At 45.2% G+C, this 12,049-nt stretch overlaps 1 protein-coding gene across 1 annotated transcript in view; it reads right to left on the bottom strand.

Moving 5' to 3' along the window:
• SLC6A7 (solute carrier family 6 member 7) overlaps window positions 1–7,992 on the bottom strand; it is a 170,532-nt gene extending 162,540 nt beyond the window's left edge. The window contains exons 1-2 of the mRNA XM_040345015.1: window positions 7,841–7,992; window positions 3,800–4,082 (exon numbers count right to left, since the gene is read on the bottom strand). Of these exons, the coding sequence (XP_040200949.1) occupies window positions 3,800–3,832 (33 nt within the window). The 5' untranslated portion in view covers window positions 3,833–4,082; window positions 7,841–7,992. The remainder of the gene's footprint in view (window positions 1–3,799; window positions 4,083–7,840) is intronic.
• Between the last annotated feature and the right edge of the window lie 4,057 nt (window positions 7,993–12,049).

Genomic DNA, 12,049 nt, shown 5'->3' with positions numbered 1-12,049 from the left:
ATATATATATATATATATATATATATATATATATTTTTTTTTTTTAAATTTTACTTAATTTTTACACTTGTTTTTACATTTTTTTTTATCACTTTTATTCCTATTACAAGGAATGTACACATCCCTTGTAATAGGAATCACTGTGACAGGTCCTCTTTATGGAGAGATGTGGGGTCAATAAGACCCCACATCTCTCCTCCAGGCTTACAAGCATGAGATCGTGAAAAAAAAATTCACCGATCTTATGTCGACAACCGCGATTAAGGCTTTGTTTACTTCCGGTACCCGTCGCGCCCGGGCCTCTGACGGTCATAGAGTCATCTCTATGCTTCCCAGCCAGCGCCGGCCGATTCGTTCTCCGGGCCCCCATGATGGCACGGGAGAGTCCAGAGAAGCACCGGATGGCGGCGGGAGGGGGGACGTCCCCTCCCGCTGCCTATAAGAACGATCAAGCGGCGGAACTGCTGCTTTGATCATTCTCATCGTGCACAGAATCGCCGGCTGAAGATGGTGATATCTGAATGATGCCTGTAGCTGAGGAAGATCCCAAGCGAGTTATGCTGTTCGGTGGGGAGTCGGTCTGAGGTGAGCCCGGAGGCAGGTGATCCAACAGGGCTTTGACAATCCATTGGGGATCTGGGTGGCCGGACACTGAGAAGTTGTATGCTGCAACTTGTCAGTCGGTGACCCCTAAAATCAAGAAGTCTACCTGAGGGAGATTCAGGCAAGAGGGCCTGTGGCAGAGGTTCCACTCCTAATTCTAATCCCATTAGAGCCAAGTCGGTGGCAGAGAGTTGTTCCTTCTCAGAGGTTCTAAGTGATACTCTGGCTGCCAGGTCGGTGTGAGAGGCCTGTCCGGGTACACTTTGCCCACTCCGGCTGGAGTGGCGACGTGAGTTAAAGTCCCATTGGAGGCAGGACTGCTTCTGTTATCCATAGGCCTGAATCTGCAAATTGTCCTTTCACCAACCTTTCTCTATCTACCGCAAGTTAACTGTTTGCCATGTTGGGCAAGAAATAAAAGCACAGAAAACGACACCCTGCCGTTTGGACATTCCGTCATTGCTCATCATCATCCCTAGACACATCACAGAGGCAACATAACATGCCGTCCCAAATCTAACCAGCGGCTCCTGAGGGGGTAGCGCTACATAAATATACCCTATTGCATTACCATCTGGGTTTACTGTAGGAGGACAAAGACTGTAACTAGGTCACCTGGACATCCCCTGGGCCCTTGGCTTCTGCTTCAGGGCCTAGGGCTTTAAATCTTTGTTTTCCCATTTAGCTTCAATTACCTATTGATTTTGCTAGGTTCTACAGTGTCTCTTGGATACCCTGTAGTACAGTGGTCTCCAAACTGTGGCCCGTGGGCCCAATGCAGCCCTTTGCTTGCCTGTATCTGGCCCTTCGGGCACTAATCCCTCCACTGACACAAGACATCATTCTGCTGACTGACAACAATAGGGCACAATTTTTCTGAATGATACCAAGGATGGCATGTTATTCCTCCCTTAATACCAAATGTGGTGATATTTACTCCGACTGATGGCAGAAAATTTTCCATGCCCGCTGGCCATAGCCCCCCCCCCCCCCCCACTTAAAGTCTAAAGGGCAATACATCGGCCCTTTGTTTAGAAAGTTTGGATACCCCTGCCATAGTAGGACGATAACGCTAGACCCAATGATGTAGTTGCCTTGTCCACAAAACAGAAGACATCATTTTTTTGGGCCCTAAAGACTTGTACACAGTACTGTTTTTTTGTTTTTTTTACAACCCAATAGGTTGACCAAAAAAACCTCCACCCTTAAAGCGGTTGTATACCCTTTTGAACCACTTGCACCTACAGGTAAGCCTACATTAAGGCTTACCTGTAGGTGCAATATCTACTTAACTTATATGGTTAAGGCAGGGGTGGACTCACAACCCATGGGGCCCCCGGGCAATAGAAGATTATGGGGCCCCTGGACTTACAGATGGCTACCACGCCAGGAGGCAGTGCAGAGGCAGGGCAGCTAAAATCTCAGGATTTTCACATCAAAAGCATGTCGGTTTAAGACATAGCAGGGACAGATGTAAAAAAAAAAAAAAAAACACTGATTTTTACATACTGTTCCTGGTTTTATTGAGCCTGGCAACCCTGATGGGGCCCCCTAGTGGCATGGGGCCCTCGGGCAGTGCCTGAAAGTCCCAATGCTCCGTCCGCCCCTGGGTTAGGGAGATATTTGCAGAAAATCAGGCACCGATGTCTATGGCGCATGTGCGCCGTAGACAACGGCGCAGGCGCACTGAGCGTGCCGGCTCTTGAATGGGAGCCTGCCGGAAAGGGCTGGAAATGTGCGCATGCACGGGGATCGTGCCGTTCGGTACGCATGCGCGGGAGTGACGTGATCGCCACTCCGGCCAGTCACATCGTCACTCCGGGTATCAAGATGGCGACGGAGGAGGTGTGAGGACCTCTGCGGGGGCTTTCATCTAAGGTAAGTAATTGATAATGAGCTAGTATGCTAGTCATACTAGCTCATTATGCCTTTGCCTTGCAGTTTTTTTTAATGTTTTCTGGGTATACAACCGCTTTAAATATCTTAAAAAATCTGTGTTTAAAATTGTAGATGGTTGAAATGTTTTCAGGGGGGGGGGGGGGGGGGGTTTAAAAAGCAAAATAGGGCACACATGTTGGAAAGGGGGGGCTGCACTGTTTAGATTCATACTGTCCTGTTCAGAATATTCTTATCTCTATAAATTACAGCGCTGGCTGTCGGATGTGAGTTAATTAGGCCAATTGCCTTAGACCCCCTTCCCACCTAACCATTCCATCGTCGCGTCATAATGCCACGCATTAACGCGCATTGCATTAAGGCATCCTAGTTGTTTGAATGGACTGTCAATCAATCACAACACACATAGAATTGGACCATTTTGTCTTTCTGACGCAGCACGCCAAAAACGTAGGGTAATGCATTTACAAGCAGTAGTGGAGATGTGTTGCTTTTGTGTGTTAGGGTGCCATTCAGAATGAATAACGCCCTGATTATGTGCATGATGGTACATGTTTAAACGTGCCTGCGTTACCGCAACACAAAGGTGTGAAGTCTGCTTTTATAATGCTTCTGACCATAGCCAATTAGGTATTTAATGTTCACTCATTGATAGATATACAATATATGCATGGGTAGGTTATACTATATATATATATATATATATATATATATATATATATATATATATATATATATATATATATATATATATATATATATATATATATAGAGAGAAAAGGTCACAAATCCCTGACTCTATACTCATTCATGTGTCATGCATGGAAGGGGTTAATCCAGAAGAAGTCCCTCACACTGAGAAAAAAAAAATAATTTCTACACACATTAAGACCCACTTGCATCTCCGCTCTAGCAAAAAAAAAAAAAAAACACACACACACACACAAAGCACAGATGAACAGGACTTGCTCACACTATATCAAAGAAACAACATTTGCGTTTCATTCCTTTTTTTTCTCCGCCGTAATGCCTGCCTCTAGATCAACTTCCCAAATAATCCAATTACATTACTCGCTCTGCTTTCTCCAGATTGTCATTTCATTCATAATAAAGCCATTCCATTATTTCCTATGCTTTATAAAAGATTTGCATTCCTGTGTGTACAACAGGTTCTTGCTTGCTGGATGCTATTGATATTCCCAAGGAAACAGCGTTGGGTAGACTGAGCAGTGAATGGAATGAGAGGAAGACAGCATCCCTCTAGGTTTATGTCTGTAGTCACAAGAAGCCCGTTACCTACCTTCTGCAGATGATGTTCTTGGTACCGCTTCATCCTGCTGCTCGGGGCTTTCCCCGTCTCCTTTTCGCTCCTTCAGATTCGGTGCCCACAGCTGGGAGATGAGGCCAGCTTGCTGGAGAGATGTTCTTGCTCGCCGGCTCTCCCTCTCTCTCCCTCTCCTTCTCTCTGTATCTCTCACACTCAGGTGATTGGCACAGAATGGGGATGAGTCTTTTCACTGTTAACCCCTCTTAGGAGATGAGCGAAGCAGACAGATTGGAACCAGGATTTCCGAGTAGGGGGTCTAAATAAATACATGAACATTGGATGTTAAAATGCATTGCATGAACGTGTATTTCTCAGATTTTTACAGAAATATATGCGCAGTGAGAGAGACAGCATTAGCCATCAAGCCTTTGGCGCAACAGAATCATCGTTATTATTTGCGACTGAAAAATATTATGTTGTCATTTATTTGGTATTAAAAGCGTACCGTTTGGCACAAAAATAGTACAGTAGTGGTCTTTAAATAAAGCAGCTCCCAGAGAAATGGTAATGTGCAAAGGAGAGTATCCTGTATCAGCCAACCAGATTTCAGTTTGATAGAGCCAGATCAATGAAAAGTGAATTCTGAACAGGGATGGACTGGCCATTGGGACTACAGGGAGTTTCCCGGTGGGCCGATGGCTCAGTGGGCCGGTTTCAGTGACAGCGGCCTGGGAGTTTCTCACTTCTGCCTAATCTTGTCCCATTAGGGGGGGGCACCAAACTTGATTCTTTGCCCCGGGAGAAATAATGTCTAGCTTCCCCACTGGTACTGCCTATAAGAGTACCAGTACCAGCCGTTCGACTCTAATAAAAAAAACGGCTAGTGAAGGGGGAGAGGGGGCTTGGGTGGCCGGGGGGGTGCAGGAGTTGTCCGGCCGCTGTGGGAGAGACCTGTCAAAGTGGGCCAGTCTGGATGAAGTCCAGGGCCAAATTTTTGTCCCAGTCCAGCCCTGATTCTGAATGGTTGATGAAACCCTGTTGCCAGAACATTAAAATTCAACAAACTATTATAAAGAAAGGACCCTAGCTTAGCAAGAATGCAGTCAGCAAAGGGGGGACATGACAAGGTGGTAAGGGTATACAAGCAACTAAAGGGGTTAAGTTAGGTATTTGTGTTTAAAAGTTAAGTTCACCCCATTGGCCAGGGCAAAGGTGTCTGGGGGGGAGCTAATGAGATATTAGATGCAGAGTGGGGTTTCAACAGTTGCTCGAGTGTAGCTGGGGAAGAACATCCGCCCCTACATTTAGGTTTGGTCTCTGGTTGTCTATGTGTTGGCGTTTTGCGGTATAATTCTGTTCATTGGGTAAACGGTGTGGAACCAATCTCAGGTATGGCATCCTCGAGTGGGAACGGTTCACTGCATAGTGACCGGGTAGCGTTAAAAACCCTGGGTGGCTGAGGTCAGCTGGGTTTAGGCCCTGAGTCAATAGGTCGTGGCTGGGGTGGCAACTGAACTAGCTGGTGCCTCTGACACAATAAAAGGGTATGGGTATATTGGTACTGTCAAGGACCTCAAAATCATATCTGATTTTGGTCATTTTAAATAAAAGTTTGTGTTAATAAAAGGCCGTGTTCGGCCATTTTACCCCACCCCGGGTGTTGTGTGTTTTTTTGTGTCATGGTAAGAGGTTAAAGGGGTAGCAAGGAAAAGTTAATGGGTAAGTTGAGAGGTTAGCTCTTAGCTACCCTAGTCATGAACTTATAAAGCGCCAACAATCTGCGCAGAGCTTTACAAAATAAAGAGAGATAGTACAATTACAATACATAGCTGGTAAGGCTGAAAAAAAAGACACCATTCCATCCAGTTCAATCAGTGAGGGAATGTGAGAATGTGTTTTTTCAATAGTAAAACATATACCCCTGTATGTTAGGATCATACAGCTAGTAGTTTTTTAAACTATTGATGCTCCCTGCTGATACCACTTCTTGTGGAAGAGAATTCCATATCCTTACTGCTCTAACAGATCAATTAGATCAGATGAGGGGAGAAAATGATTAAAAGGTGAAAAAGGGCATTCCTTAAAATCCAGGTATCTTCAGCTAGCCTCTTTATGTTGTAAATAAAGTAATCCAAAATGGCAAGGTACAGCAAAGCTGTGAATTATCCTGGTAGCATTATAACTTTCTTCTTTTATGATCCTAAAGATGTCATCTGATGTGGCTACTGAAATCAGTAATGTGTACTGAGCATAGGCATCTGCTTGCTTGTCCGTTATAGAATACATATAACGGATATATAGAATCTGTGAGACTACAAGTACAACCAGCTAAACTGTGTGGGTGATGTTTAACAGCAGTGTCCTTAACTATAGCATGGGCTATGCCCGTTCACCACTCTGGAACTCAGATGGATTCGATAACGGTGCAGATGATAAGAAGACTTATGCTGATGGGAACTCGCTCTCTGTATCCTGGCTCTGGATAATGGCGTCCGCCGCGCCGCAGCCCACTGGAATCTGAATTGCAGGCGCCTCTGGAACACCCTTCGGTCCACTGCACTGGAGAAGCGATGCTGGTATTACCACCCCAGGCCAAGGGTGGCAGCAGCAAGGTCAAGGTGTATTGGGTGTCCCCCTCAGCAACGAATCAGTGGGAGTGGTTGCCCCGCTGTGCATGCTGGGGAGGGGTACTTAAGGGACAGATGCCATTGGTGCGGGGTCCGTCCGTTCGCGCCTCGTGGCCCACCTGGCCTGAGGTGCGTGCTCTGAATCCTAGTTCCGGGACCACGTTGGCCCGGGGCTACGGCTTCGTCTGATGGGCCCAGTTATTTGGCTTGGGCCCGTACTGCAAAGGTGATCCTGTGCCGTCTGTCCTGCGGGAGTAAGCCACTTGATGAAGGAAGCCAGGGGAGGACCTATCCTGGGAGAAGGCGTTGGGAGAAGGACTGGAAACTTCAAAGGATGCACCGTACACCGAGAGGCTTGACAGTGTCGCCTGTCAGATCTAAAAGTTCTAAAGAAACCAAGCTAAAGAGATTCGGGTGCTGAATCCTGTGGCAGAGGATTCCGGACCAAAATGTCTCATCTATAAAAGGAAGGTCTGTGGCAGAGACTGTACTTTATTTTGTGTGCCATCCCGGCTGCTAGGCCAGTGAGAGGGACCAATCCGGGTGAGCAATACCCACTCTGGCTAGAGTGGCGACGAGAACCGTTTGCTGGAAACAGGAGTGTTTCCTTACTTTTGATTATGCACCTGAACCTACCCACCCCTCATCCTTCTTTTCTAAAGTTCTGCAAAATAAATCCAAGAAAAAGAAGTGTACTGTGTGGACATTGAAATTCTTCAGACTCTCCTTTTACCCTAGACTGCGAGAACATAGAGCAAGGCAACGTGCCACCCAAAACATAACCAGCAGCTCCTGCGGGTGTAGTCCTACACATGCAATACAAGTTCACGGCTAACGCCCTTCGGACAAAAGTCCTACGCTTTGTCCGTGGAAAATCCGATCGTGTGAACGAGGCTTAAGACATACTAGGCTCCATTCACAGATAGAACTTGCACAAGATATTTAGGCGTCAGGACACATTTTTGTAAATATCACATGCGATCCTGAAACTGTCAATTCACTAGACTGTTTGTGCGATATTTACCGCAATTAAAATCCATTCAGAGAAACATAAAAAAATGTAATTAAATGCTTTCAGAAATTAAGTAATGATCCAGGAATGCAGTATTTCTGGAATGTGTATGGGTTGCTACGCATGCAGGCAGCCACCCACTCCTTAACAACCAGTAAACATCATGGATGTTAAGGAGCAGGCGGCCACCGCGCTATTAACAACCAATGAGTCATCAGCTGGGTTCCCCATGACAGCTGAATCTAAAAAAAAGGCTCTGCCCCCCCTTCCCCCAAGCACCTTGTCTCTTGGCATCCCCACTTACTTTTTTTTAAAAGCAATTAAAAACAGAGCTTTGAGCAGAAAACAAAACTGACTTGATTACCTCAACACGACACCAAAGTCTGCTTGTGCATATAAAATATAAGACATGCAAAGTTCATGTAAGGGATTTACCAAAAGTTAGCAAAGTCCGGCATCAGTTGTTTTTTTCCAGCTTCTAGCACACATGCTGCACTAAGCCAGGTCTCCTTTTCCAAACTCCTAGTACTCCACACCCAGCACTAGGAGCTTCCTGTCTTAGGTACTGCTTCCTGGAGGCTGCTTGCTTAACCCCCTCAGGACTGGAGTCCCCATAATCAATGGTGGAGGTTCTTTCCCTTGCAAATATCACTCTGAACCACCAAGATTCAGGGTCCCAAATAAGCAATTATTAATGCCCAACTGCTCTGATAAGAGGCGCTAGGCAACTAGTACTCGTCAGTGGTGGAGTTAATATTCCTTTTTTTTATATATTTGGAGGACCAAACACTGTGAATGTTCTGTAATGGAAACTTTGGTTCACTGATGGACTATATAGATTCGGGACTGCGTTGCTTTAACTGACAATTGCGTGGTCGTGCGACGTGGCTCCCAAACAAAATTAGCATCCTTTATTTCCCACAAATAGAGCTTTCTTTTGGTGGTATTTGATCACCTCTGCGGTTTTTAGTTTTTGTGCTATAAACAAAAATAGAGCGACAATTTTGAAAAAAATCCAATATTTTTTACTTTTTGCTATAATAAATATCCCCCAAAAATATATAAAAAAAATCATTTTTTCCTCAGTTTAGGCCAATACGTATTCTTCTACATATCTTTGGTAAAAAAAATCGCAATAAGCGTTTATCGGTTGGTTTGTGCAAAATTTATAGCGTTTACAAAATAGGGGATAGTTTTATTGCATTTTTATAATTTTTTTTTTTTTTTTTACGACTAATGGTGGCAATCAGCGTTTTTTTTTCGTGACTGCGACATTATGGCGGACACTTCGCACAATTTTGACACATTTTTGGGACCGTTGTTATTTTCACAGCAAAAAATGCATTTAAAATGCATTCTTTATTGTGGAAAGGACAGTTGCAGTTTGGGAGTTAACCACAGGGGGCGCTGAAGGGGTTATGTTTCACCTAGTGTGTGTTTACAACTGTAGGGGGGTGTGGCAGTAGGAGTGACGTCATCGATTGTGTCTCCCTATAAAAGGGATGACACGATCGATGCAGCCGCCACAGTGAAGCACGGGGAAGCCGTGTTTACACGTGGCTCTCCCCGTTCTTCAGTTCCGGGGACCGATTGCGGGAACCCAGCGGTGATCGGGTTCGCGGGTCCCACGGTCCCGGTCCCGGAGCTTCAGACCGGGTCGCGGGCGCGCGCCCGCGACCCATGGCTGGGTAGATGTACAGGACGTGCCGGTACGTCCATCTGCCCAGCCGTGCCATTCTGTGGATGTATATCTACAGGCGGCGGTCGTTAAGTGGTTAATACGTGGAAATAGTAATTTTTATTGACACGTGAATTTATATATCCACTTTCTTGTATTTGTGCACCTTTAGTGCATTTAAATATATATAGTTTCTTTGCAATTTATATGTCTAAGGCCGGGTTCACACCGCCGCCGCAAGCGGCGCACAGCAGGGGTCCGGTCCGTGCTGGTTCACCGTTTCAGGTACGATTTTAGCCAGAATTTTGGTCTGAAATCGAACCTAAAGCTCACCAAAAAAGGCACTAGTTTCTCCGGCACACCGCACCAAACCCGCTGCGGAGATATGTGAACAGGCTCCATAGGGAGCCAGTCACATTCTCCTGGTATGCGAATTGAAAGCGGGGAAACGCACATTCAGTTCGCATAGGTGTGAACCCGGCCTGATACAAGGACCTGCGGTGAGGTCGGTGGCTGGTATCAGAGCCAGATACACACAGGTTACATACACCGCAATCATTAGAGTGAGAACAATAATTCTAGCACTAGATCTCCTCTGTAACTCTAAACATGTAACCTGTAAAAAAAAATCAAGTGTCGCCTATGGAGATTTATAAGTACTGAAGTTTGGTGCCATTTCACAAGTGTGCGCAATTTTAGAGTGTGACATGTTAGGTATCTATTTACTCGGTGTAACATCATCTTTCACATTATACAAATGTAGCTCCCTGCTCCTGTTGAACAGACGATATTATTCAAATTTAATGGGATATCTGAAATTCGTGTTTTATGGCTAAATTGGCCTTTGCTCCAGCTTTGACTGAGTTGGGTGTATTTCCCACGGGTACCATCAGGTGTCATTGTCCCCTCTGATCCTGTGTTGGAAGTTACAGCCAGTCAGAGTGTATTGGGTGCTCTTTCCCAGAACCAACCTAGTCGGAGTTTCTTTACCGCTGGGCATGCTGGGAGAGGGTACTTAAGGGGTGGACACCATTGTCCTCAGTCTCTCGCCTCGTGGTCACCTTGACCTGGGGAATGTGACAGTTCCTCTTCTGCCTCTGGGCTGGCTGGCCCGAGGCTTCACAACTGGAGGTAGGCCCAGAAGCTATCTGGGGCCTACTGGCTCAAGGGTGATCCTATGCTGTCTGTCCTGCGGGAAGAAGCTGGTCAACTGAAGGAACCGGGGGAGGACTCGTCTTGGAGACGACTCAGCTGGAAGCTGGTATATCGAAAGGAGCCTGGTACCTCAGTTGGAGGATGCATCCTGACCTATCCGTTTCACATGATTGCTGGGTCGGCTTAAAGAAACTTTTTCATTCTGTGCAACTGACTTTACTGAGGAAAATTCTGAGTATTGGATCATGCGGCAGAGGATCGTTCAGCAGCTATTGTTACTATAAGGTCTGTGGCAGAGACTTTTACTTTTGACTGTTCCTGCATCATTCTGGCTGCCAGGTCTGTGGCAGAGGCCTGTCCAGGTGAGCAAGATCCAACGACAGTGTCTCAGGGATCTCAAGGTTTCATTGATCTACAGAAAGGTTCCCTCTCCCTCCATTCCCCTTGTTCTGTCAATGTTGTGGTTGAATAAAAAGCCTTTGGAAAAAGACTCAGTGACTGGCAACCGTGTTTCGATTAACCCTAGATTCTGAGCCAACACGGAGAACAGTGAGATAGCGGCAGACCAAAACGAAACCAGCAGCTCCTTGGGGGGTAGTGCTACACAAATAAACGGGCTAACGTTTTTTTTTTTATTCAGGAAACCGGTTTCCCCCAAAAAAATGTGTTTAACCACTTCCGGACTGCCGCATGTACATTTACGTCGGCAGAATGGCACGGACAGGCACATAGACGTGGGTCGGGGGTCCGATCGGGACCCCGCCCCCCCCCCCCCGGTACATGCGGTGGTTCCCGTGGCTTCAGGAGCGATCCGGGACGAGGGGGCGGCTGTTCGTTTTTGTCCGCCCCCTCTGGTTTGCTCACAGCCAATGAGAGCACTCCCCCGTGTGTCACTTCCTCCTCCTGTGTAAACTTGATCACCGCCCTAGTTAACCCTTTCACTCCCTATTGCCAGTGTCACTAAGCGATCATTTTTCTGATCACTGTATTAGTGTCACTGTTGCCCCTAGGTAGCTAATTTATTTTTTATTGTGATTTTTTTTTACTAAAGACATGTGGCTGAATACATTTTGGCCTAAATGTTTGACTAAAATGTAGTTTATTTGATTTTTCTTATAACAAAATTAAAAAATATTGATTTTTTTTTCAAAAATGTCGCTCTATTTTTGTATATAGCGCAAAAAATAGCGATCAAATACCACCAAAAGAAAGCTCTATTTGTGGGAAGAAAAGGACGCAAATTTTGTTTGGGAGCCACGTCGCACGACCGCGCAATTGTCTGTTAAAGCGACGCAGTGCCGAATTGTAAAAATCCCTTGGGTCATTTAGCAGCATATTGGTCCGGTCCTTAAGTGGTTAAAAAAATTGCTGCGCAAATACCATGTGAAATAAAAATTTGCAACAACAATCATTTTATTCTCTAGGGTCTGCTAAACAATATCTATAATGTTTGGGGGGTTCTGAGTAATTTTCTAGCAAAAACATTATGATTTTTACATGTAGGAGAGAAGTGTCAAAATTGGGTTGCAAGGGGTTAACTACAATAAGTATGTAATATACAAATAATTATTATATATTGTTTTTAGGGTGATTTACTATATTTTCAAAATCTGTACTCAAGCAGGTGGCTTAATGGACAAATTACTGAAGTTTGAAGTTATAACTTCCAACCAGTAATTTCACAGTAAATAGATAAATAAGAAATTATTATGTTATAACATACAGTATATAAATATATGATTTAGCCTGAATATAACAGTACCCTTTCAACAGAATCAGTTTCTCCCTCTTAACTGTGTTAGAAAAACATG

Source organism: Rana temporaria, chromosome 3 (genome assembly GCF_905171775.1).
Source record: "Rana temporaria chromosome 3, aRanTem1.1, whole genome shotgun sequence".
Classification (NCBI taxonomy): domain Eukaryota; kingdom Metazoa; phylum Chordata; class Amphibia; order Anura; family Ranidae; genus Rana; species Rana temporaria.
This window is presented reverse-complemented; position numbering and strand designations above follow the sequence as displayed.